General features: G+C 41.4%; 1 protein-coding gene across 2 annotated transcripts; it reads left to right on the top strand.

The window, feature by feature from the left end:
- The first annotated feature begins 1145 nt into the window (after positions 1-1145).
- Positions 1146-27068, top strand: fip1l1a (FIP1 like 1a (S. cerevisiae)). 2 transcript variants are annotated; one of them, XM_053489431.1, is made up of 16 exons: positions 1146-1354; positions 1665-1734; positions 3357-3402; positions 3480-3565; positions 4366-4403; positions 5674-5784; positions 7495-7622; positions 7735-7778; positions 8165-8264; positions 8376-8517; positions 15627-15653; positions 15784-15829; positions 21948-22006; positions 23842-24061; positions 26339-26488; positions 26597-27068. In XM_053489431.1, exons 1-16 carry the CDS (start codon positions 1285-1287, stop codon positions 26694-26696), a joined length of 1437 nt encoding a protein of 478 aa, XP_053345406.1. In that variant the 5' UTR covers positions 1146-1284; the 3' UTR covers positions 26697-27068. The 2 variants fall into 2 exon arrangements, with proteins under 2 accessions (XP_053345406.1, XP_053345405.1); XM_053489430.1 differs by having other exon boundaries at positions 26594-27061.

The raw sequence follows: 27068 nt of genomic DNA, 5'->3' as shown, positions 1-27068 counted from the left end.
CAGCAGAGCTCTCTGCTATTAAAGAATAGCCAAAAAAGTAGACCACATAAAGATTAAGGTTTGTCTTAAAACGACTCCTGCACATTAAAATTCATGTATACCACTCTTATTTCAGCCATGAATATACTGAGTAATCCTGGTTCAGTTTTCAGTATTTAGTTTAATTTTTCCTATTAATATCTATTGGTGCAGGTGTTTGATTACATTAAGCAAGTAGCTTATATCAGATATTTAAGTAGTGGAAAAGGTTTATTAAATTCTGTCTAGCCAGTTTTGCATGATACTGTGACACAATCTGGCTGGACGGACACATTTTCTAAGACTGGATTTGGTTCCTCCAATGTATGAAACATTAATTTATTTATTTTAAATATCAAATCATATCATACTATTTTCATATTTATTTTCACATTTAAGAGTAAAAGGCAAATATACATAATATCCAGGCACTTTTTGTACAAAATGGAAATTTATGGTACCAGCTAATACTTAAAAAAAATAATAAAGGAAAAAATGCAATTTTCCTTTATTTAATAAAACACACGACAAGATCTTTGTACAGTATGTTCAAGTTTGTCTATAAAACAACAGAATGAATCTCGTACCATATATTGCTGAACACGGGTGCGAATTTATGCTGGAACAGAAAGGGTCCATCCACAGACTGTTCCTACAATGTTGGGAGCATGAAATTGTCCAAAATGTCTTGGTCCATAAAGAACATGGATATAAGCAAGTTTGGTGTGGGAGAACTTGATGGGCCTGCACAGAGTCTATTCCCATAAACACACTTCTAATCCTTGGGGAAATCCTTTCCAGAAGAGTTAAAGCTGTTATAGCTGAAAAAGGTGAGCCAACATCATATTAAACCCTAGGGATTAAAAATCTAATTGGATGTTACTCAATTTCAAATGCACATGAACGCAAAAAGTGAATATATTTTGCCTATTCCCTATATATATATAGGCTATAGGCAAAATATATTCACTTGTTTGCCTTCATGTGCATTTGAAATTGAATATTATATATATATATATATATATATAATCTGTGAGAGGTGTGATTAGTACGGTTTAATCAGTATACGTATATTTAAACGTTGCTCACTTCCTGCGGGTCTGAAGGTCACGTGACATGCCCGAGCACCGCGTGTCCGTAGAACCCACGCGCCGCTTTGACAGCTGTTTCCTGCCGCTCGTGCTCGCGCCTCCAATAAACTTTTATTCTTTCTTTTTTTTTTTATGAAAAGACATTTGGCTTGTCCGCGTGCTCTGTCCCTCAGACATGTCAACTGGGGACATGGAACAAACCACAGGCTACCCGAGTGCGGATGACGAGGACTGGCTGTATGGAGGTGAGAATTAAGTTCATTAATGTCACCGGTGAAATCAAACACCAAACTGACGTCATAAAAACCTGACTTGTCGTGTATCAAACAAACCCGACTGCATAGTTACTCAACATGAATAAGGCTTCCGTTGATATTAGACCCTTGTGTTTTACCCAATTATAGTTTCAGCTGCAGGTGTTCTTTAAATCACACATAGACAATTCATATAACCCATTCCACAACACACTGAGTTCAGACCCCTGCCTGCCTGGATGAATGAACAGATGTTTAAGATAATATTTTTCTTCTTATTCTGTCTGTTCGCTTCTTACAGACAACCACGATGACGATGATGCTCCTAGTGATGATGACGACGATAAAAAGACAGAGACTGAAATTTTTAGGTGAGTGCGTTTCCTCCATGTCTGATCACATGACCCATAGTGCTCGGACCCTATTCAGATCGGATCAAATTGTTTGGACTGTGATTTAAGATGGAATTTCTGATGATATAAATGCGATCGTCATTTACAAAAGGCCGTCAACACTAAACATGCTTAAAGAAGCCGTGAATGACGATCATGGGAGAGGTGGCTCCGAGCCCACTGCAGTCGTCCCGTGAACATTCAGCAAGAAAAATATTCTAATCTGTAAAAATAAAAAAAACTGCGGCGACTGTACACATAATCATTCACCAACACCACTTGCATGTAACTGGGCTGGGCATTATTGCCACATGTCCTGTACAGTCTTGACCCCACTAAAAGTAATTTCCACATTTAGGCCATTAAAGGAGTTCCTGAGAGGCCAGGATTTCAGACATGAAAATGGTGTGCAGTCCGATGATGTTACCAAAAGTCCCACTTTGACTTGAACTCTAACAATCACCATCCGCTCTATTAAGAAAACTTTTACCTGTTAACTAATGAATGTTGGTCTGGTTTGAATAATGTTTATTTCAACATTGTTGATTTATCTGAAGCTCTCGACTTGGATCTTTATGTTTTGTTATTATTTAACGTTGTGTTGCTGCAACATGACTGGTCGCTTAAATAACTGCATGCTCATAATATCCTGATGCTCATAATAAAGAGAACCCTGAGTGCAGCAATTAAGTCCTACTGAACCGTTCACACGTCTTGCATCTCAGTTTTGCCTCTGGCATCGCAAGCACTGAGTTAAATGCGTAATAAACCGTTGTTTGTGAGGGAGTGTGAGCAAGGAGCCTGGATGAAATGGGTCATCAGATTTATTTCTCATTAGGCGGAGGTATGCTACACTAATGAAGCATGGATATTTAATACCCGCTAAGCTTGGTGCTTGGTAATGACATATCAGGGAAAAATAAAACGCTGAGTGGATGTGAAACTGAGGGAGAAATAACTGTTTGAGTGCTTATTAAATTCATCGGTTTACACACACAAACACACACACACACACACACACACATCCTCGAGAGCTCATGCGCATGCTTCCAGACTCGTTGGTGGAGCTCAACGCAGCATTTCTGCGTGTACACGTTTGTCAGAGGTCTAGCTTTCACTTCTTATTCCATATAACGCATGATACGCTGCTCTGATCCCGAAGCCTGGCGTGTAAACTGATCCTTAAAGCCACTCAAACTAACGAACGACAATTAATAATACAGACACCTTCGTGCTGCTATAAACAGAGTTATATCATCATACGATGCTCACGACCCTGCTCAAGCACTGAGTTTGAGTCTTTCTTAACCTTGCTTAGTCACATGACCTAGATTCCGGTTTTAGCAAGGTCTCATTTTTTTTTTTATCGTCTTCTTGTTCTTCTTCATTTTTATTCTGCACCAGTGTTGCAGTCTTGGAGGACTGCAGTACTGTACAGATTGTTGGTCCAAACCCCCCCTGTGCCATTCACTTCATGGCTTGACGGGTGTGATAAATGGCTGATTACTTGAACTTGGTGCCCTAGGAAAGGTCTATGAAGTTGTGCCTCTACTTCTCCTATTTAACTTTGTCTAACTGTGGCTCTCTTCATTTCCCTTTAGTGCTTTAGTTGGAGATGCAGAAGGTGCTAATGGAGTGAACGATAAGGTGAGATATTTCACCTTTTAATTGCTGATTTTGTTACCCGCCAAAGCAGTAAACGTGTGTGTTCTTCTGTCACAAAGGACCGTAATGCAGACAGCGACTCGGAGAGCGACGATAACCTACGTGTTACTATCAGCAGCATCAAAGCAGGCTGCGACCAGAGCACGTGAGTATTCACTCCCTGAGTTAAAGCAAGACACACTCATGCTTGATGTTTCCTGCACTTATGAAACGTTTCACTAGTGCTTGTATACCATCAAGGTAGAAAGTTTTCTCAGTACACCATGATCAGACTTTCTGCATCACTTTTGATACACTGGTCTCAAAGGAAAATTATAGAGTCAAAAGTCCCAGTTTGACTTGAACACCCCTCATATTACTATTCACAGAAGTTACAATCCTGCTAATGTGATTGTCATGGATTAATATTTCATATCATATATATACAGGCCAGGGGTAGCTCAGTGGTTAAGGCATTGGCCTACGGTTCAGAAGATCCCAGGTTCAAACCCCACAACCACCAAGTTGTCCCTGTTGGGCCCTTGAGCAAGGCCCTTAACCCTCAACTGCTCAGATGTGTAATGAGATAAAAATGTAAGTCGCTCTGGATAAGAGCGTCTGCCAAATGCCTAGATGTAGATGTAGGTCCTTCTAAAAAAATTGGCATATTGTGATGACGTTTTGAGTAATGAACCAGGCTGGGAGTTTTTAAAAGCCACACAATATGCTAATTTTTTGAGAAGGACCTGTGTGTATATGTAGCTTAAATTAATTAATTAATTAAATAATGATCAATAAGAGTGTATGATCGGATTCTCTGCAGTGAGGTTCAGGCTTCTGTTTTGTGTGTGTGTGTGTGGTGTGTGTGTGTGACTCCCTTACTTAATCCTGGCGTTCTGGCATCAGTGTCCCAGTGATGCTGTGATAGTTCAGTAACTGTAGTGTTTCTCTGTTTCTGTTTTGCAGAAGCAGTCTCAAGACCTCGGGCACAAGCAGTGTGTCAGGTAATAGCTTCCTGACCTTTAGCTTCTTAACTCTTTATCTTAAAAACATAAACTACATGTGGAGGAGCATTTAGAATTGGGGTTCAAGCACCAGGGGAGCAAGCATCTCTCTGTCTTCTACTCGTCTACTCCTACTACAGCACTTACTTTACTACTACTAAATCTACAGCTACTCCATTAGATCTACTTGTACTTCATCTACGGCTATTAGTACAACTACTACTTCTATCACTAATACATCTAGAGCTACGACATCTTACTACTACTACTACTTCAGCTACTACTCCTATTCTTACTATACCTGCTATTGATACATCTACAGCTATTACTGCTTTTCTTCCTAAACTTTTCATCCATCTTCTGAACTACTTCCACGACTAATACTTCTGCTCCTACTACAACTTGTACTTCTACTAAAGCTGAAAATACAACTTCTATTATTCCTCCTCTTCCTTGTAGTACTACTTCTACTCCTACTACACCTACTACAGCTACATCCACAGCTACTGCTTCCACTTCTTCTCCTCCTCCTTCTACGACTGCTCCTACTCTTCTTTCTCCTCCTCCTTCTACGACTGCTCCTACTCTTCCTCCTCCTTCTACGACTGCTTCGCCTCTTCCTTCTACGACTGCTCCTACTCTTCCTCCTCCTTCTACGACTGCTCCTACTCTTCCTCCTCCTTCTACGACTGCTCCTACTCTTCCTCCTCCTTCTACGACTGCTCCTACTCTTCCTCCTTCTCCTTCTACTACTTCTGTGTGAGTGAGTGGGTGAGCAGACAGGCATAAAGAGTGATCAGTGCAAGAACTTATGGGAAAACAAAAAGAAATATGTACATCCAATGCAGGTTGTTCAGCTCTGAAAAAAAATTAGATGGCTATCACTTAGCAACACTTTTAGGTATTGACACCAAATAAGGAGATTTTTTTTTTTGTTGTCATCTTGATATTAATAAACAAGCGTCAGGTTAATTTGGAGCTCAGGAGAGCACCTTAACAGAGAGTCAGGGTGTCAGTCTCAATGACTGCTTGACATATCACCAACAAATGTAGTGTTTCTCCTTGAGAGAAAGCTCTTACTGTATGGTCGTTCTGGTCCAGAATGTGCTCCAGGTTGTTGCTATAAATCTTTTTAGTATTTAGTTTGATATTCGCATGATTTTAGCAACATTTAGCTACTGCAACTCATATTTCACACTTCCGTATGATCCCAAAAATGTTTTTCATTATTTGAGCACTTATTGTATGTGTTTGCACTAATGTTTCCCAGGCACGAAGGTCAGAGGAAGATCAGGTGCTCTGGTTCTAGTCGACAGAGTTATCGGCAATTCAGCCCTGCAGGTGGAAGACGAGGTGGATGAGAAGCCTTGGAGAAAACCAGGTGTGTATTCGACCAAAACACAGTATTGGATGCCTATTTAATTTTTTTGGTTATACATATAATACAGAAAATGTGTGTCCCAAAGAAGCTCCTGAAGTTTTTGCAAAATGGAAGTGTTTTATCTTGCTTCCCTAAAAAGGGAAAAAAAAAGTTGCTAACCTCAGCCGTTTTGGAGAGATGATTTTATATATCGTTTTTCAGTGTTATACTGTCTTGTTTCAAACAATAATAATTATAAATGAAAATTATTAACATTTCTTCGAGTATTGATACTAAAATTGGTGTAGAGTAAGCTTTAAGAAGCATATGACCGGTAAAAACCATTGCTTAAAGTATTCTGTGCAAAATAAAGGATTTTTTTTTTCCACAAATTACTAAGTGGTTTTGTTTAAATGCTCAAAATTAGACACCTTATGTAACAGTATGTGGCCATAAAACACAAAAAAAACAAAACGATACCTTATTGAGTTAAAATTGCTTTTTGTAATCAGTGCAATTTTTATTTTTAACACGTACTGTATATCATTACAATTCCAGGGCTACGTCAATTCTTTACAAGAGAGATGTTTTTTGGTAAAAAGCAAAAAAAAAAAAAAAACTGTAGTGTCCGTAACCATGTCAAATTCATGTTGCAATATTTTACACTTTTTTTTTTTTTTTGTCTGTTCAGGTTTTAAATCTAAATGACAATTAAAATCAGTAAAAGATTTGAATAAAAAAAAGTTACATACTGTACAGTACATAAAAGGGCATAACACTGTATTTAGCAAATGTGTTTCTTTTTATCTAATAAAAATCTAAATGTGTATACTTGCAGTACATGAGACTTTTGGGTTGGGAGATAAGAATCATTAAGTATTAACATTTTTATATAATTCTATCCGAAAATTTACTTTTACACTTACAGTACATGAGACTTTTTAGCACCAATACCATGTATTGGCTGATTGTCTGTTCAAGTTATGTGGGAGAAGAACAACTTTTTAAGGATCAAAGGAAAAGAAAAACCTTACTCTTGTGCCAAGTCATTTTTGAGGTTTTATATCGAATCACAATATACAGTGCAGTAAACATATTTACTGTGTACTGTACTGTGTATTGTTTGTTATCCAGGCACTAGTGAATCGCTGGGATAAGTGTATTGGTGTAGCTGGGAATCATATAGAGAACTAAAGGGAGATTTCACTCTACATAACTGTACTGGTATAACTGTTATTGTAATGTCTAAATCATCACAATCAAAACTCAAACTTGGTTAAAATAATTAGAATTATATATTATATTAGAGAGGCGTTTATATAATAAAGAAATAAAGGGAGTTTTTACTTCCATAGTTGTGTTCTGCCATTCTGGGCATATGAAAGTCCCGGTTTGACTTGAACACCCCTGGTAATCATAATCTGAGGCATGAAGGCCTGGAAAACAAGCTCATTTTCCTAATGGCTTAAATTTCCAGTGTGCATGCAGGATGTATGATGCTAAAGCCTGATCTGCCCGTTAGCCACGTCAGTCTTTCAGAGCAAAACTACTAAATCTCACTTCAGTCGTTAAACCTGTACTGACTAAACTTGATGCAAGTGGAAAAATGTGGCCCGTTTAATCATGAACAAGTGTTTGTTTTGGTCAGATTTCTTTGACCAGTTTTTTTTTTTTTGTGTTTGTGTGCGCGTGTGTGTGTGTGTGTGTGTGTGTGTGTGTGGATGCAATCAGGTGCGGACCTGTCCGACTATTTTAATTACGGCTTTAACGAGGACACCTGGAAGGTGTACTGCGACAAACAGAGGAGACTGCGCATGAGCCTGGAGTTCATGACCTTAGGCTCGTCTGACCAAAGCACGGTACGCTGTATTGATCTTTTTTTTTTTTTCAGTTGAGAAGACTTAAACATCAGGTAAAGTCTGTAACTCCTAGAGATGTTAACACAAGCCTTGTTTCTCTCCGTGTGCTCAGGGTGGTCAGGATAAGAGCGACTCTAAGCCAGATTGCTCCTCCGGGTACGTCTTAGCCTCTCATTGCCTTTCTCAGACTTGTTATTGGCTTTCGGTTGCTGCTTTGTTACTACTGTGGTCCTAGCAGAGACGACCGAGCCACACCCGATCACATGACACACCATTAAAACTGATGTCTAGGCCTGTAAAGCAGGGCAGTGTGCACACTAAGCACTAGTTTGGGTTTCTGTGTTTCTGGGTTATATGTGATCGTGAACGGTCTTTTAATGTGATTGTGGGTGTGAAGGTCAGTGCGTGCTGGCGTTGATTTTTTTACAATCTGGCATCCCAAGGCACACTTTGCATCCCTTGTTTTATCTCTCATTGTGTGTGTGTGTGTGTGTGTGTGTGTGTGTGTGTGTGTGTGTGTGTGTGTGTGTGTGTGAATGCAGAAAGTTGAAAAGCTCCATCGATGTAATTGGAGGGCAAACGGAGACCATTGAACGCGTTGAAGGGCGAAGACATCACAGCACAGATGGAAGCAACACAGAGGTGTGTGTGTGTGTGTAAGAGAGTGAGAGGATGAAGTAAAAGACATTTGTGCATAATGAATGACTTGTATCTAGAGTTTGTTACAGAAGCTTGTGTGTGTGTGTTTTGCAGGTGCGGTCCCCACCTGAACCCCCCATCAATGCTCAGCCGCCATCCTCTAAGCTTCCTCTCTTCTTCGCCCCCAATATTCCTCCTCCACCATTTCCTCTTCTCTCCATGAGCCATACTCCCCCTTTTATACAACACCCACCACGTAAGAAACTCTCTGACACACACACACACACACACAAATGCAGAAATGTCTGAGCTGTGCATTCCTATGATCTTAGGGTCAACTGGTCCTTATGGAGAGCTGTATTAGTGCTTCACCACTCACACACACAATAACACACTCCAGCTGTTTTTAATTTTTTTATACAATGACATCACAGCATTGTTGCACACCACAGTTCCTTCATCGCTCTGGAGATCGGTATGTTCTTTTAGCTCTTACGTCAGTGCTCTGAGGCAGTCACAGGCATTGCTGCATACCCAAGTACTGTACCATACTCCATGTACCTCCGTTTTATGTGTGTGTGTGTGTGTGTGTGTGTCTGCAATTACTTATTAGTGCTTGTTTAACGAATGCTCAGGATGATCTGTTCATTTTAGTTTGTGTGTCAAAGAGTTTCCATTAATCTATATTGGTCTTGTCTAAGAGGTCACGTGTCATCGTTAATCTGTCAATACGGCCAGGTTCATTTGTCACCTGTAGCTTTTGCTCCTTCTATTAGTCTGGGGTCGAAGGGCAAGCCAGTCAGATACTAAATCTAAATGAAAATCGCTTGAAGGATTTGCTCACACTAGGTTCGAGCACAGTACAGTGATGCCGCAGTAAAACATTTGAGTGATGTAATTGTTTTAAAGAAGGCCGTACATCCGTGAATGACAATCCCGGCCGCCCACTACAGTAATTTCCATAAACATCCAGCGAGTGGAATGCCAGGTTCTTGAAAATTGATGGATTAATTGAGTTATTGCTACATCTCCTGTAAAGTCCTGTTCTGGCTCTAATCCATTTCAACCTGTTTGGGCCTTAAAAATAGTTCCTGGGAGGCCGGTGTATCAGACAAGAAGTAAAGAGGGCTCTGGGAAAACTTTTTTTCCTTGATGGTATCCAAGCACCACTGGGATAAGTGCATTAGTGTAGAAGGGATTTATATAGAGAAATAAAGGGGGGGCGGGGGGGTCTGTCTCATAACCGTTCTGTTATTCTGCACAGTCAAAAGTCCTGGTTTGACTCGAACACCCGATGAGATTTGAGGAGCTTCATTATGCTGCATGACAACAACTCAAAACACAATAAAGGACCTCATCAGAGCGATAGAGTGCAAAAGTCCCTGTTTGACCTGAACACCCCTCATATTACTGTTCACAGCAAATTGTGATTATTATTATTATTTTTTTCTTATTAACATAACACTTTGCACAGTAACACTGTATAAAGGCCACTTTGTGTGTGTGTGTGTGTGTGTGTGTGTGTGTGTGTGCGCATGTGTGTGTGAATGCTGCCTGTTGGTGAGTGTTCTCCAGTGTTCCCTGAGCTGGATTAAACTCTTCCTAATAATAAACTAATGTATAAAATGAAAAGAAAGATGCATATATAAAACAATAACACTAATACAAATAAATGTAGTGAAACATACTGCAGGTTTGTTTGAGTGTTTTGTGTTTCCGAGTCCAGCCCGAAGATAACGGTTAATAAATTCTCTGTTGGCTTTCCAGCTCTATAAATAACACTGTTCTTCTGCAAGTTAAGCAGGAAATCCAGTTGGCCCTTAGTGCTCATTGTGCACATGTGAATGTGAGCGTGTTCACATGAGTCGGATTATAAATCGCTCAGACACGTGTGCGTAACTGACTGCAGGTCTGAGGTGTAGCTTCTACACATCCTTCTCGTAAGATTCCTCATGAGCCAGACAGGAAGTCCACAGCTAAATGATCCCGGTCCGTCATCTTCAAAACCATCATGCCCGTCCAAATCCTGCAGCACACTTGGACTCGCCCCTTTCCGCCCCACGGCATGCCCCCTTCATCCTACCAAAATATCAAACACTCGTGCCAGACACTGCCTTTGAAGTGCAGGCTTTTAAGCCTGACTGGAGCTGTAACCATTCTGTCTTTAAATCAAGCCCCTTCCCCTAACCCCAGAGCTGACAACTCGTGCTGGTACACATGTGCCGGCCTGTCCTGCGTTTCCTTTTCGTGATGTAGATGTGCAGTGTTTGGGCTAAAAATAGCAGCGTGTGGCAGGAGAAAGTGCCACGCCAGCAGAACTGTGTGAAAATGTGCTGAACGACCCAGCTAGAGATGGAGCAAGTGGAAGAGAGAGAGAGAGAGAGAGAGAGGGTTTTGGTGGAAAGATCTGCAGCTAGGAAAGAAATCAAGAGGAGGAAACGGTATGGAAGTGATACAAGAATGATGCTCTTTGTTCAAAAGTAAAGGAGCACATTTTTGTTGTTAAAGTGCATCTACTAACCATTACTCCAAAAAGCAAAACATTTAGGCTCCTAATGCTTAGAAGTAAAAATATGAAAGTGTTATTGCCGCATCAGTTTTTGGATGTTGTCATAAAATGATTTTGCAGTGAATCAGTCTCGCAAGGCTGTGCAGAGGCCCGGAACATGGATTAACGAGGATGAGATGATAACCGTTTCATCCTGCTTTCCTGGTTTTCATCAGAAATCTTGCCAAAGCCGTTCATCCATCCGATTCTTCATTCTTGTTCTCAGATATCCGTGATTAAATCGGTGTCATTGCGACTGCAGCGCTGCAGAGACGACACGTCTTTCTTCTTATTCTGAGCATGATCCCAGGACAAGATGGTCCTGTTCTGATCCGGCCAGGAACGTACCTCTATGAAGCACTATAAAAGATGTTGCAGAGCTTAGAACTTTTTAAGGCTGACCTTTAAAAACAGCTGATGTTTATCCTTATGGTGGTAGTTTTCATTGAATCTTAGCCTGTAGACCACAGTGTTGCGTGCAGTCAGTCTAGTGAGGTTAAAATAAAATGTCAATTTGAATCTTTCAAAAGCTGTAAATGTTTATGATTTTCTTGTATTAACGTTAATCTTGAGTATGAGTGTTGGGTTTGCATTTGGTGTCAGCAGCGTTCCTATACCACGCTCATTTACTCATACTCCGTCATATCACAGGATGCTATATGACTTACGCCTATAAGAAGTTAATGAACAGATGGCACGAAATGACAGCAATCTGGACCGGTTTCACAATTATGGATCTCAGTCAAAACATGGCACACTGTAGAAATATCAAGCAGAGAAACAGTTTCTTTGTGAGGGGAATTCTGATTGTGCAGAATAACAGAACACGATCATGAGCGTAAAAACGTCCTTTATTTTTCTATATAATAATAATGTCCTGCTACACTAATGCACTCATCCCAGTGTTTGACTGGTGCTCGGATACCATTAAGGTTTTTTTTTCTCAGTACGCCAGAGCCATGGACGAACTGCCGGCTTTACCTCTGAAACGCTGGCCTCCCAGGAACTCCTTTAATGGCCCAAACAAGTGGAAATGGCGAAGAGCAAGGTCAGGACAGTACGGGGGTTATGGCAATAACAACCCACGAGAGTTGTAATGTGCAAGTGAATGATTGTGTGTACAGTTTTTAGTGACCATTTAGTGTTTTCCAATATTTAAAAAAGAAGAAATATATTCTAAATGACAAACTGACCCATTAATACTCGAATCCACCAGTACAGCTCCTTTTTTATGTATTGGCTGAGACTTAAACAAACCAATTAGAATTTTCACTGTTTTTATTGTGACCTCATACTGTACAAGACACCTTCTTTCGGCTTGTTGCTCAGCTTTTTGTTCTCTGCAGGGGTATGGCTTAACGGGAGCTTATTTACATCGACACTGGAACAGCACAGTTGCAAGAGAAGTGAAATGCATTGGGAGTTTGAGATATAAAAAATGCATTGTTTGAGGGGACTTGGAGTATTAACACACACACACACACACACACCCTTTGGGAGAGCTCTGGGATCTGTGTGCACTTGTTTAAGAAATGGTAAAATATGTGACATTTAAAGTCTGTAGAGAGTCTATTTTCTAATAGAGTGCCAGTATGAAGGTTGTCAGGAAAAATAGATGTAACAGGCTGTGAATTGTGTGTGAGAGAGAGAGAGAGAGAGTGTGTGCACTCGAGGCATGTGTGCATCCTTTCCCCTAGCTTGTCTCTGTATCCAGCAGCAACCTGCATCAAGAGAGTGAAATAAAACATTCCATGATGCCCCTCGTTTAATACCAAGTACTCAGTTCCGTATCAGTCATGGCCTCGAGCTTTCAGCGTATCCCGAATCTGTTCCGGGATATTTGATTAACAAAAAAATCTACACTTTATTAGCCAGTAGAATTCTAGATAAGGAGTTTCCAAGCCAGGTAATGTTCAATGTTTTAAAAGTGCTGTAACAACTTTCAACAATTTATAATTTAAGAGTGAACCATTCATCTGTTTCTTTTTCTCATCCTGTCTGAAATGTAAGCCACGGGTGAGGAGGGCTGGAGAGAGCACAGCTTGATGTCCGCGTCGCAGTCTAACATGCATAATTCACCAAATCTGTTTATAATGAGGATGTGCAGGATCTGTAGATCCGGAAGTATACGATTTACTGTAAGCACAAACATTTACACACAACCAGGCTAAAGAAATCCAGTCTTAGTTTTTCACAACATCCCAGTCACGTTTTTTTTTTTACACAAAAAACGGAAATATTAAAACTATCGACTAGAGACCGATTTTGTTTCAGCATTATTGCACAACATGAGAATTCCGGTGGGTCACTTGTCTTCATACACCAAGCTGATACTCTTTTTAAACAGACTGAAAAATATCAGAAATTGATATTTAGTTCAATTAAATTTTATTTATATAGCGCTTTTAAAAATATTCATTCATCCAGAAGCCTAGAGAGAGCGGATTGGCCAGGCTCTCTCAGACGGGAGGGATGGGAGGCACTTGGTGTCCCCTCAGCTTTGACTTTATCATGGGTGTCTGTTTACTCAACCAGTTTGAAAAGATATGATCAGCTGACATCACGTGGCACGGAGAAAACACGTGATCGTGTTGATGGAGGAGTGCCCTAATGATGGGTGGTAATTGGCTACGCCTTATTTAGGGAGAAAAATTGGGAAGAAAAAAAATTAAACCCAAGAAAAAAAAGCTAAAAAACAAAACTTTGATTTCTACTGTCTGTTTTTCCACGCTGCAACTTTACCAAATGTTTAAGTGATCTCTGATCATAATCAGTTCTTAGGAGAGTTCTTAACCTGATTCCAGTTTCAGTAGTTTACTTAGTTGTTTTCTTTGTTTGGTAACAGGATAATGTGTGTACCCTGCCTAGTGCCTCAAGTCCCATTGAATAGGCTCCAGGCCACCCGTGACTCTGTACAGGATAAGTGGTAAATAGAGTGGGTTAGTGAGCGATGGTTTGGAATAGGGCGGGTTAGTGAGCGATGGTTTGGAATAGGGCGGGTAAGTGAGCGATGGTTTGGAATAGGGCCGGTTAGTGAGCGATGGTTTGGAATAGGGCCGGTTAGTGAGCGATGGTTTGGAATAGGGCCGGTTAGTGAGCGATGGTTTGGAATAGGGCCGGTTAGTGAGCGATGGTTTGGAATAGGGCCGGTTAGTGAGCGATGGTTTGGAATAGGGCCGGTTAGTGAGCGATGGTTTGGAATAGGGCCGGTTAGTGAGCGATGGTTTGGAATAGGGCCGGTTAGTGAGCGATGGTTTGGAATAGGGCCGGTTAGTGAGCGATGGTTTGGAATAGGGCCGGTTAGTGAGCGATGGTTTGGAATAGGGCCGGTTAGTGAGCGATGGTTTGGAATAGGGCCGGTTAGTGAGCGATGGTTTGGAATAGGGCCGGTTAGTGAGCGATGGTTTGGAATAGGGCCGGTTAGTGAGCGATGGTTTGGAATAGGGCCGGTTAGTGAGCGATGGTTTGGAATAGGGCCGGTTAGTGAGCGATGGTTTGGAATAGGGCCGGTTAGTGAGCGATGGTTTGGAATAGGGCCGGTTAGTGAGCGATGGTTTGGAATAGGGCCGGTTAGTGAGCGATGGTTTGGAATAGGGCCGGTTAGTGAGCGATGGTTTGGAATAGATAGGTGTGTGTGTGTGTGTAGGTAAGTGAGTGATGGTTAAATCGGTTTAAACTAACTACACTGCAGAAAATATTATATTAGCAAGTAAAAACATCTTGAATATATTTATTTTTATCCAGTTGCTTTTTGTCAGAGGTTTAACCTTTAACCACCAAACCAGGTTCAACTTGTCTTGTAAAAGATTTCTCACTCACTATCTTGTTCAGCACTTAATCTTTCCTTAAGTCTGTAAGTACTCAGGTTTTAAGGTTGTAAGTAAACAAGCCCTCGTCTCAGTCAGCTTTAATGATGACTAAAAAGAGGGAGAGGATGAAAGGTGGGGTGAGGGGGGGGGGAGACATGCACGCAACCACAATCAAGCTCAGCCATTAGCTTTCTTATACACTGCCAAATATGTCGCTGCACGCAACCCTTGTTGTGCGTGCACACACACACACACGCACGCGCTTACACTCGGCTGCACACAATTACACGCAGACGTAAACCCAACCTGAAATGTTTGTTCAAAAAGTTCAAAATAATAATAATAAAAAAACTTTTCAGCATTGTGGGAATGATTTTTTATTACGATTTGCAGTTATGATGTTATTTTCTGTGAGGAATTATTTCACTTTGGGCGTTCCTCAGACATCTCTCTTTTAGTGATGTTGACAAGCTTTCATTCTGAGCTTGACTCTCATCAGGGGGCTGTGCGGGAAAAACAAGGATGCATGCTGCCCAGATGTGTGTGTGTGTGTGTGTGTGTGTGTGTGTGTGTGTTTGAGAATTGGGAGTTGACTTTGCAAGGGCCCATTTGGTGCTCAGGACCATGCCGTGTCAGTAAAGGTTAGAACCTGGGTGATCTGCTGAACGAGCTGGAATTGGAAGTTCGCTTAAATGCTTAAACCCGGATAAGGTCACGGTCAGTCGGGCACACACACATGCACACCAAAACACACACACATAGACACGCACAGATGTAGTCGTTGTGCCCCTTTTTGTCCTTTTCTGACGAGTAACTTTCCCCGCAGTAAAATTGCATTGATGAAGTTCATCATGATCTGAGAAGTGGAAAAGGTCTATATAGCTTAATTCCTCTGTATTCTACATGAGTTACCCCCAATGTAGCAGTGTGTGTAGAGTGTGTTATTGTCAGATTTGGGATATGAAAAAACAATGAGTGTGTGACTTTATTTTTGTGCTCTACTCACAGGACTGTCTATGAGCGCCCCACCTCCTGGTTAGCATCTACTTATTTATTTATTTTATGTTATTGTACACTATTCTGTCTTGTAGTGATTTGCATGAGTGTGTGTGTGTGTGTGTGTGTGTGTGTGTGTGTGTGTGTGTGTGTGTGTGTGTTTACTCAGGTTTTCCATTCCCTCCTGAAGTTCCTTCTCCCTTTACATCAGGCAGGTAAGTGTCACCCTTTTTTTGGTAGCAGACCACTTAATCGCTAGGTGAGCAAAAGTATTGGAACGGAGAGTCATAAAACAGTAAAAGTAAATAACAACCCTTGCATATTCCTTGCCTTATGTTTTTTGTCCAGGTTTTACAGCATATCACCTTTGGGTTCCCCCTCATTACTCTCCTATTTAGGAGGTGAAATGCTGCTCACTTGGGTTAAGATCTGCTAATGGACTTCACCAGTTTAAAACGTTTCACCTTTTTCCTCTGATGAGGTCCTTTTGTTGTGTTTTGGGTTGTTGTCTTGCTGCATAATGACGTTCCTCCTACAGTGATTACAAGGGGCATTCGAGTCAAACCAGGACTTTTGATAGTGTTTCACTATTGCTTGAATATCATCAAGTACGGCATGTTTGGACTGCCTGCTTCTACTCTAAAATCCTGGCCTCACAGGAACTCCTTTCTTGCCCTAACTTGTGGAAATGGCTTGGAGCGAGCTCAGGAGTGTGGCGTTCCAGAAGCAGCCACGTAAGTCCAAGCATTTGGACATGGTCTCAACCAGGCTTCATGCGTTTGGATCACAAGCAGATCCTTTCTTTTGGCCTTTCTATCACTTTGGTAGACGTTCATCACGGTGCCAGAACTTTTGTGGGTCATCTTGGTATTTATTTGCATTTCCAGTTTGGGTTTTTAATCAGTTGAACTGTTGAGTGGTTTGCATCTTGTGGTCTGGCATCTATATCTCTGTTAAAGTCTTCTTTGAGCGTTGGATTGTGACACCTTTATAACTTCAAGGATCTTGTCAATGTCATTAACTGTGTTGTTTTGGGGTTTTTCTTCACAGCTGCTATATTGCTTCTGTCTCCGCTGCTGTTTTCTTTGGCTGTACATCAGCTGTACATCAGAGATTTCTTTCTTTCTCTTTCAGGAGTTACTACTCCATACTGTTTTTTTAGCTCTGTACAATGATTATGCAATAGCTTTAAGTGATTATCCCTTTTTTTACTCAGCTTCAGAATGCCTTTCCTTTCTCCCGTAGACAGCTCATTGGTCTTCATGTTGGTTGATCCTTTTTTGACAAAAAAAATCCAGTCGTTTAAACAGTTCTCAGAGCTCTGACCAAGAGTAGACATTCAAAACGTTAAACTGTTTAAACGATCAGTCAGGCATTACGCACCTGCTGGTAGTATTGATATTTTTGATCACAAAAGAAATGGTGGGTTCAAGGAAAAACATTTCAGATTCTAAGTTAATAAATATCGGAAAAATTAAAGCTAAAATTCTGATACATCATCTTATTTGCTGATTTTAAACCCAAATGTCTTGAGTGTAGCAGAAAAAAACTAAAGAATTAGCCTTGCCAATGCTTTTATACAGTAGGGCTCTGTGCATTTGTTTGTCATCAAAAAAATAACTATTGAAAAACGGTTAACCTTTTTAGATGAACAGATAAATGTTATGTTGTTTGAGTAAACAGTATAAAGCATTAAAAATAAGAAGTGCTGCTTTGTTTATTGTTGATTTTATGTCACTTTTTGATTTAAGATTCTTGTTGGTCGGTTTTAACCGTTTAGGGGTCTGGAATTAAAAGCTGTGTGTGTGTGTGTGTGTGTGAGTGTGAGAGCAGGGACAGAAGTTTGATGAGAGCAAACAGACAGAGCAGAGCCGGTGTGTCTGTATGCGTCTGTTAGGCTGACAGCAGAAGCTTGCACAGGCAAGATATCTCGACAGTGAAAGAGCAAGAAACAGAAAGTTTGAGACAGAATAAGGGAAAGAGAAGAAAGCAGAGAGAGACAGAATGGAATTAAACGACAAAGTGATGGTGACAGCAGATGAGAGTTGTATGTAATTGCTCTGGCAAGATTGAGTGATGGGGTTATAGAACAATCATCTCTGACCTTGTGGAAGAGTGAAGGATCATTTTCTCTCCCCTTATATACAGCCTTCACTATGTAGCACAGTTTTCTTTGTGACTGAGGGTGTGAGATATCTGGCCAAAACCCATCCAACATATTATTAAAACCTGGAAGGCTAGTGCTGAGCTGTGTGTGTCAGCTTCACAGAATGAATGTGGTTGGAATTAATCATGAATGAGCATGATCAGAGATCACTTAAACACGAAATTACATCATGTAAACATAAACACTGTGTTTAATAGTGGAAGTACACGCATTTCCACACACACTCTGTGATAAGAATTGGCGAGGTTTGGCAACCCACTTGCTTTAAAGATTGGACAGTTGGTGTAATTAATGATTGTAGAACGCCAGGGACACTGAGTGGTACGTGTAGTTAAACGTCCCAGTGCTGTTACCATCCATTATCACTACTAATGGAAAGCCTCTCGTCCAATCAGATTGCTCTGTCTGAACTAACTCTTGTAAAATAAACTTTCTAGACATTATTACTAACGTGGGTGAAGCTTCAAATAATCTCTTACAAGCAAAAATGATATCCCCCTTTTTTTTTTTTTTTTTTTTGCAGTCATGCAATGAGAATGGTGTTAAAGGTATGTGTTAGTTAAGTGTGTGTATCAACATGTTTGGGTTCGCCAGAACTAGAAAGCATCGCGGTTTATCTTCCACCGGTTGAACTTGAGGTGCTGAGCTCTGTTCCGGAGCGCACTGCAGTGAACCGGCCCAAATATGGCCTGGAGAGCAGACAAACAGGGTGGCTGTGTCTGTGGCCCGAGCCTCCTGTTTATCAGTTTCTAGAACTCGCCACCCCCTTGCTTCTTCCTCCTTTCAGTCCCTAACTTGTTGGGAAGTTTTCTCCTCCGGCCAGAAGACAAACAAATCGTCGGTCACCTCCCCCACGCAAAGATACGCGTACGGGAGTCACTTCATACTGCAGTTGAGGCTCCTATTTGGAGTTGTGTTTGTGCACTGGTTACTTTATAGTAAACTACATATAGTACTAGTGTTAATGTTTCTACATCGTTGTCTTCATAGTCTTTTCTTCTTTTTATTACATACGGGTGAGATGGACTAGCTCCAAAACACTTCACATGTGAAGTAATTGTGAAAACCTCTGGATCGTAATTGCATTCAGAGCAACTGGATGCAATAGTGAAAGTTAACTTATTTGATTTTGCACCAAGAAAAACCTTTGATTCGGTTCAGGCCACATCTGCAGGCCACATCCCTTTTTTATGTTATTTATTTTTCCCCCAAATCACCCTATCTGCTTTCTAGCTCTTTTCACCATTTCCAGCACTCTGAATTATTTTTGTTCTCCCTTTCGTTTTTCATTTAAAGAATGGTTCTTCTCACATCCCGTGCTCCCTGCCAAGTCCAAACATCCTCTGTGGAGTTTCCGTTAGACTGAACACTGCCAACCAGAGACTGTATAATTTATGAATCACTTCCTGTCCTAGCATGGCTTTAAAAAAGCTTTTGGTGTCTTGTTTTTCTGCCTCTCTCTCTCTCTCCCTTAGACAGACGCATGTACTGGTACAAGAGCTCGCAGGCCAGGCTGTTGTAAATGTGGAGGGGCCAGAGGAACCCCTGAAGTCAAGGACAAGGCAGGGTGTGTTTGTTTAGGGGGTTGTGGTCCGTCGGGATCCTTGGGTGCACATGAAGGAAGCCTGTGCGGATCCCCTTACATAACTGCTCTATTAGGATTTAGAATGAACCACAACCTGAATAAGGAGGATCTGATTGCTGGGTGAATATGACCGCTCAGTAATAGTCACTGACGGAATGTGTTTTGAGAGCAGGCTTGAGAAAATACCGTCTCGTTTAGTGAGACAGTTTGTAGGATATGTGCAATGTCCTTAGCTGTTTATTCATACTTACACCAATCAGTCAGAACACTAAGGTGAATTGAGTAACACCGATTATCAATTATATACCAGTAAACTGGTGACAGGATCATGGGTACCAGAGGCTTATTTATGTATACTGGGAGCAAAGGCCAGTCTGCCTGGTCCAATCCCACAGTAAAGCCAATCTGGCTATGATGGAAAGGCACCAGAACACCCAGTGCATTACCACTTGCTGTGTAAGCGGCTTAGCAGGCAAAGAGTTTAAGGTTGTCAATCCAGCCTCCGAATTCTCCAGCGATCAAGCGTCCAGGGGATGTGCTAAAAAACAAGCCCAATACACAGAGGCCTCATCTAGCAATTTACAGCACCGAAAAGATCCCCATCCCCTTGTGTCACAGAAACAGCAATGACCTGTGTGATCTGGCAGCTTTCTATGAAGACCAGAATGAACCTTTTCAGCAATCAGTGCTACTGTAGCTCTTATATTGCATCAGAGTACATGGACAAGCCTTTACTCCCCCCATGCATTATTCACTGTCTATGACGGTGCCACCAGGTCACCGGTTTGAATTACTTGCCCCACTTTTTGTTGGTTTTGGCCCTTGTCAAAGTCAATCAAATCATTACGCTGCCCATTCTTTCTGTTTCCAATACATCAACTTCAGGGACAAAATGGTTACTTGCTGCGCATGAGATTGTAACTGTAGCTACTGTAACAAGGGCCAAATTGTGACGGCCAGACGACTGGGTCAGAGCAACTCCAAAACAGTAGCTCATGTGGGACGTTCCTGGTCTGCAGTGGTCAGGACCTACCAAAAGTAAACCAGCCCAGTGAACCAGCCACAGGGTCATGGACAGCCAAGACTCACTGATGCACATGGAAAGAGAAGTCTGTGACTGCTGGATCCAGGTTAACACTTGCGAATCTGCTGTTCTTGTAAGTGGGTGAGTCAAAAATTATCCTCACTCCGGTTATATTAAGCAAGGAAAAGTTCAAAACTCAACCATTAGCTGAAAAATTGATGCTTACAGTTTTCTGGGATTTTCAAGGGCCGTTATTGGATCATTATCGGGAAAAAGGTTCCACAGTCAACAGTGCTCCCAACAAATAAGATGCTTGTTGGTTGAAGAGCTTTTGCCTAACCTTTGGATTAAACGCAGACGACTGCTTTCCAAGGGCGTCATGATCTTGCGTGACAATGCAGATCTGCACACTTCTGCTCACGCTGCAAACACTCAACGTTTTGAGGTATTAAAGCATCCTTCCTATAGTCCTGACTTTCATCTGTTTGAAAAGCAGCCCTGCGAGGAAGAAGATTCACTTCTGATGAAGAAGTGAAGACATCAGTGCATTGTCTCGCAGATCATCCTAAAACATTTTTAGTGAGGGAATACGAACGTTTGTTGACAAAGTGTACTGTAAAGCAAGGATTATTTTAACAATTACGTATTTTATTTTTTTTTTAAACAAAAAACTCACAAGAAATCACAAGGTTACAGAGTTTCTGCTCGGGATCATTCTGACAGCGCTGCATGGTGATCGGTTGCATTAACAATGCCGGCTCTAATCAAGGACGGCCTCTAGAGAAGTGAGATGGCAGTTAACATCGATCATCCTCCGTGCAGACCTCTCTCTCTCTCTCTCTCTCTCTCTTCTCCAGGGTTTCCTGCTGCTCCTTTCCTCAATTGCACCATAACTCTGCATAACCGGGACGAAGCAAATAGGGTAGAGGCAGATTATGAAATTGGACGTCTTTAAAAGGCAGAGTAGGATGGAGCCATGGAAGGAGGGAGGAAGAGAGGAAGCAGAGAAGGAACAGCACAGCAGCATCCCTTCCAGCTCTATTTATAGCAGCGCAGCATTTGGTGCCTGAAATAACACCTGTCTGCGAGGAGACCACTCACGATTAAGTGCGCACACACATGTACGCACTGACGTACTACAGTAATCCCATCTCACCTTTTACCTCCGAGGGAAGCCAGCTTTCAGTCGGAAGGAGGGCAGGCTGCCTAATCCTCCTCGCGGACTTTAGCATGTCTTCATTATAATGTTATCTCCTTCTCACAAACACTCATGCACACACCACTGCCAGGTTATTGAGAGCGCACTGCAGCTTGACAGCATGCCAGACACATCAAAAGCTTGTGAAATTGAGCGCCAGAACTGTAGCGAAGCTTTTGATCACTGAGAAAACGGATATGTTTTGAAAGCCCTCCACTTTTTCATTACTCTTATTTTTCTTTTTATCTTTTGCTGAGTGTAACGGGCTAACATAAAGGGAAACGGCTTTATTTCATATGCAGGTCTTTGCCGTTTTCCTTTTTTTTTTGTGTAATAACTCGTGTGACAAACTGTTTCAGGGCTCATTCAGGAGGAAGCTATGACGGCGTCTGTGCCCCGTTGTACCCCTTTCCTGCAGGTAGGTGGCACTGTCACCTTCAAGCTTTCCACACACTCCAATGTTTCCCTGGTTTTCCATCCAGTTACCTCACATGCACACATCAGTCTCTGTAAAAATTAGCAGATTAGAAATTAAGTCCATTATTTCTTGATGACAGAATAATTGAGAACTTTAGCTGATAACCAGATCCATCAGGAGGTAGAAGGATCATGGCCGAGATCATGTTATTAGAGCTGTATCTCGCATTAGGGAATGATGGGAAACCAAGAAGTTATGCTGATGGAACGGTTATAGCATTGTTCTTGGCGCAAAAACAGAAATGTGTAAACACGACTTAGTGTGTGTGTGGGGAGGGTGAGGTCACGCCTGTATCTAAGCAATCTTTCCTAGAGGATTTAACAAAAGTCAAGTAAATGGTGGGAAACTATTGAGGATTGCAATTAGAACATTAGACAGTATGGAACTAAAAGGAGCGCATACACACACACACACACACACACACACTGCACAATGCACACACTTGTAGGCATTACCGGCACACACATAAGAACAAAACACACTCCTGTGCAGATTGCTCGGTAGTCGTCCGACTAAAGGCTCATGGGAATTTAGTGGTCCATGTGTCTGTAGAGAAAAATTCTATATTTATATATAATGAGGCTGTTTATATTATACACTAAGTGGCGGAGGTGTTAGTTATTTTTTCATTTTTCCGTCAATAGGAGATTCCCATTAACGCGATATCTCAGGAGCGAGTGGTTGATTGTTTATAGGATTTATGTATCGAGAGTGTAACAGCAGGTTAATAGATCCAGATATAATCAAGACAGCATGGTTAAATGATGGAAATTGTTCTTTTCAGTAGCTTTATTTTAGACTATAATAATTATAATTATAATAATAATAAATAGAAACAAAACTAACTTAGTTAAAAGTTTATAAAAAAAAATTGCAACCCCCCAAAAAAACCTCTTAAAGGCAAAAAAGAATGATTAATTAATTTTTTTTACACATTCCCGCCATAGATTTTCAGTTTCACTCAACAGTTTTCAGTTTTGCATCTCAGATTTCCAGTTTCGCTTGGCTGTTTTCAGTTTATTTAGATTTGCTCCTTGTTTTTTTTTTTTTTCAGTTTCGCTTCTCGGTTTTTAAATCAAATCCAAATTTTATTTGTCACATACACAACCATACACCGTATGATGTGCAGTGAGATGCTTATACGACTGATCCGACACTGCTGTAACACTCCTCATGATGGTCAGGTAATTTTCACTACAGCTCCAGTTTCTGTCTGAGCTGTGCCTAGGGCTAAACATTTCGAAAGGTGTTTCGTTCCAATTCAGGTTCCAGCTGATGGCACGGATTGAATTGTTGTCGTTTCAACACTTTTTCTCTAAATAGCACGAAGCATGATGAGTATAAAGTGGCAGTGAGTTAAGGTACCGAGTTACTCATCGGAACGCCGGCGGTTCGAGCCCAAGCTCCACCGGGGTGCCATTGGAAAGGGTTCTGCAAAAAAGACTAAAATGTGGCATTCCTAAGAATCTTCCCGAACAGAAGATTATCCTTTACATGGCTAACGTTTAATGCACGTTTTATTTTACTCAGTTCAGCCACCAGCTTTAATGCCTAGCATTATATACTGAGAGTGTAAAGCCAGGAATAAAAGTTCATCGTGCACAACATCGTCCTGAATGCTTGTTGGAGATGCCTGTGTAGAGAGAAAGGTTTAATGAGGTGTTGTGCTTTTTTAATTCAAATGAAAATAAAGTGATAAGCTTGAGCTGTTGCAGATACGTTATGTTTCTATAGGATTTCACACTTATATCCACCGTTTTCACTTTGCTCCTTAGGTGTGTATCCGCACTCTGTAGGCCATATGCCTCCCTGGCCAGGCTCGAGTGACCGAGCCAAATTGTGGAAGTATTCCAGCTGCCAGGACAGAGAGAGAGAGAGAGAGCGGGGCAAGGACAGAGAGAGGACCCGGGAACGCGAGCGGGACCGAGAACCGAAGAAAGAGCAGGAGAGAGAACGAGATCAGGAGAACGCGCCTTCGTTTCCGAGCCGCAGCAGGTGAGTGTGAGAGTGTAAGCAGTGTGGACAGTGGAGATGGACAGTCAGACTGCACACGTGATGGAGTGAAAGAGTGAATAGACATGATGTCAGGGCTGATTCATACGCAGGGGCTGTTGTTGTTTTGGCACTTGTTAGAGGGACACAGAAAGAAAGCTGGATGAAAATGAAATAAAGATGAAGATTGTTGCCTGCTTTTCTGACCATATGTAGGAGAGGAAAAGAAGGAGAATGAGAGAGAGAGAGTCTCACACATTCTTAAAAAATAGTTTTTTTGTAGTTAAAAAAAAAATGAAACTCTTCTGTATATACTAGACTAGATGAATTAAAAATATAGCATCACTAACATAAATTCACCTGTTATGATGTACATGTTAATTTTGCACAGAACTATAGGAGATAGGGCACACTGTGTTTTAACCAGTTTCACTAACCATGAGACAAAAAACAAGAGTTATGCACATAACGTGCGTTGATAAAACGTGACTATATTCATGTGCACCAAGATCCGGTAAGATCCGAGTACCTGGGATCGGGGATTTAACACATTTCTTAAATCTGTACCTGCATGTCCAGCTGTTATGAATAGGAAATCAGTTTCTGGTGTACTCCAGTCTTACAGTGTCCTATGCATGTGTGTGATTTCTCTTGTTCAAATGATCAAGTGGGGTGAAGCAACATCCATAGCAATAAAACTGCCACCTCTCAGATCTGTGAAATATCCGAGGTTTGCTGTTCACGTCCACATTTCTAAATGTTTGTAACGTTCTCCGAAGGTGTTCAAGCGCTCGGATCACAGCGTGTCTCAAAGACCTCGTTCACAATCTGTCCCGCTCCCTGCAATCGATTGAATCAGCCTCAGGCACCAGAGTATTCAGCGTGGAGAGACTCTTCCTCTGGAGAGAGAGAGAAAAGAAAAGGAAGTTCTGGAAATATCTTATATCTTAGTCCTAGCTCAGCTCCTCTGTTACTTCCTCTGATCTCTCTCTCTCTCTCTCTCTCTCTCTCTCTCTCTCACTCTCTCTCTCTCTCTCTTTCACTCCTGAGCAGCTGGTCGAACATTTGGCGAACACTTGTCCCTCGTGCGTGATCTCATCTTTCTGATTCAGTAAGGACGTTTCTGTCTTCTGTCACTCCAGCACGGACACGCTCGCACAGAAATTCTCGGACGCTCTTGTACAATGATGCACCTGCAGAATACACACACGTGTATGTGTGTGTGTGTGTGTGTGTACGTGTGTTTGTTTCCTTGTGTGCGTGTGTACATACACAGCCTTGGACACATGCTGTACATGTGCTGCTGTATTACATTTGCAGCATCAAAGGAATCCGTATACCATGTGTTTCACACACACACACACACACACACACACACTTGTGCATGCACGATGTACATAATGGTTACATAGGCAAGCCAAAAACATATTCTAGCTCATAACCCCTTTATTATAAAGACCCAGCTGTTTATTATTCATTCAGTGTGTGTATTTCTCTCTCTCTCTCTCTCTCCCTCTCTCTCTCTCTCTCTGTTTTTCTCTCTCTCTCTCTCTCTGCCTGTGTCCCATAATCACATCTTATTTAATACATGATCTGGATTAATACAGCCTGCATGGGTTTAAGAGCAGTGCATCCTGGGACACTGGGCCACTTGGATAATAATGTTTATTTAAAACAGGACGACTAAAAGTATGTAACAAGGTCATTGTAGCGCGTGTCGAGAGACGAGGGAGAGTTAATCAGAAATCACTGGTGAGATAAAGCTTTTTAACAACTTAGGCATACATTTTATTTTTTTTGCACGTGGTCTGAATATTTCTGATACAAGCGAGGTGCATTTCCTAATCCTAAACCACTTCAGCGTCGATAAACTTGCCCTGCATAAATTGTATGATGTGTAGAGTATGAATAAACAGCGCTTTTGTTAATTAGAGGGAACAGTGTATTGACCAAGGAGGTTAACCCCCTACATTGGCGGTTCTTGGCAGAATCGTGGCAACTCCTGATTATCTCGGAGCTGTAATTGTGACATTAGGGACATGTAGTTAAAACCGAGGGGCGTTCAAGTCAAACCGGGACCTGTGATGAAAAAATTTCTGGTGAATTGAAGGTGTAAGAGTAATTGAGTTTTACAGAAGACTTTAAGCACCGTATGCTTTGAGCACCACCCCGCCGTCTCTGTGTTCGCACCATGCCCCTTGGTCGCTTGATAAGCTAACCTTGCTGTGTAATGTTTAGGTAATGAAAAAATATGTGGTGTGTGTGTATGTGTGTGCACAGTGATAAAGAGCATACATCACGTCACAGGGACCACAGTGATCGGGGAAGAGAGAGATATCGCGAACATGATAGAGAGGGAAGAGAAAGGGAAGACCGACATCGTGACAGGAGACACCGGGACCGTAACGAGCGGCACAAATCCTCACGCAGGTTAAACACACACATGATATACTTAACATTTATATTTGCTTGCATCATGTATCATGTTGATGCACCCTTTTACTCTCCGTCTCTCTCTTTCTGTCTCTCTCTCAGCAGTAGCAGTCGGAAAAGGTATTCCAGTGACGATGTCGAGAGCCACAGTAGACACAGATACAAACGCAACAAGGACAGCACGGACACCGAGTCGACCGACTGACTAACCCACTGTCTAGCCAATCAGGAGAGCGTACGTTTCAACGCTGTATTTGATCCTGACGTAAAGACGTAATGAGCTCGGTTAAGCCGAATTAACACCAGACTCGTTATGAAACCATTTCTTTTTTTATTTTAAGCTGTCATAAGAGAACTAGTTTACAAAACGAATTAATTTATTACCCAGTTTACGACAAGACCAAAGGCATGGACCATAATCATTTATTTTAATTTAAGCTAATATATTATAAGATGATGTGAAAAGGAAAAAAAAAAAAACACTATTTTGGATTGTTAAACGAAGATGACTTAATATTTGTGTTGTGCCAAAGCGTGGTTTTGTTGCGGTATGAAGACAGTATTATAAAATATTTTT

Source organism: Clarias gariepinus, chromosome 27, assembly GCF_024256425.1.
Source record: "Clarias gariepinus isolate MV-2021 ecotype Netherlands chromosome 27, CGAR_prim_01v2, whole genome shotgun sequence".
Taxonomy (NCBI): Eukaryota; Metazoa; Chordata; class Actinopteri; order Siluriformes; family Clariidae; genus Clarias; species Clarias gariepinus.
The sequence above is the reverse complement of the archived record's forward strand: the minus strand, read 5'-3'. Positions and strand labels throughout refer to the sequence as shown.

Excerpts from the sequence above, each read along its gene's own strand:
- fip1l1a (XM_053489430.1), top strand. The coding sequence starts at position 1,285 with ATGTCAACTGGGGACATGGAACAAACCACAGGCTACCCGAGTGCGGAT. Across the intron at positions 7,779-8,164 it reads AAGCCAGATTGCTCCTCCGG|AAAGTTGAAAAGCTCCATCG; the intron begins GTACGTCTTAGC and ends GTGTGAATGCAG. Across the intron at positions 22,007-23,841 it reads GTTGTACCCCTTTCCTGCAG|GTGTGTATCCGCACTCTGTA; the intron begins GTAGGTGGCACT and ends TTTGCTCCTTAG.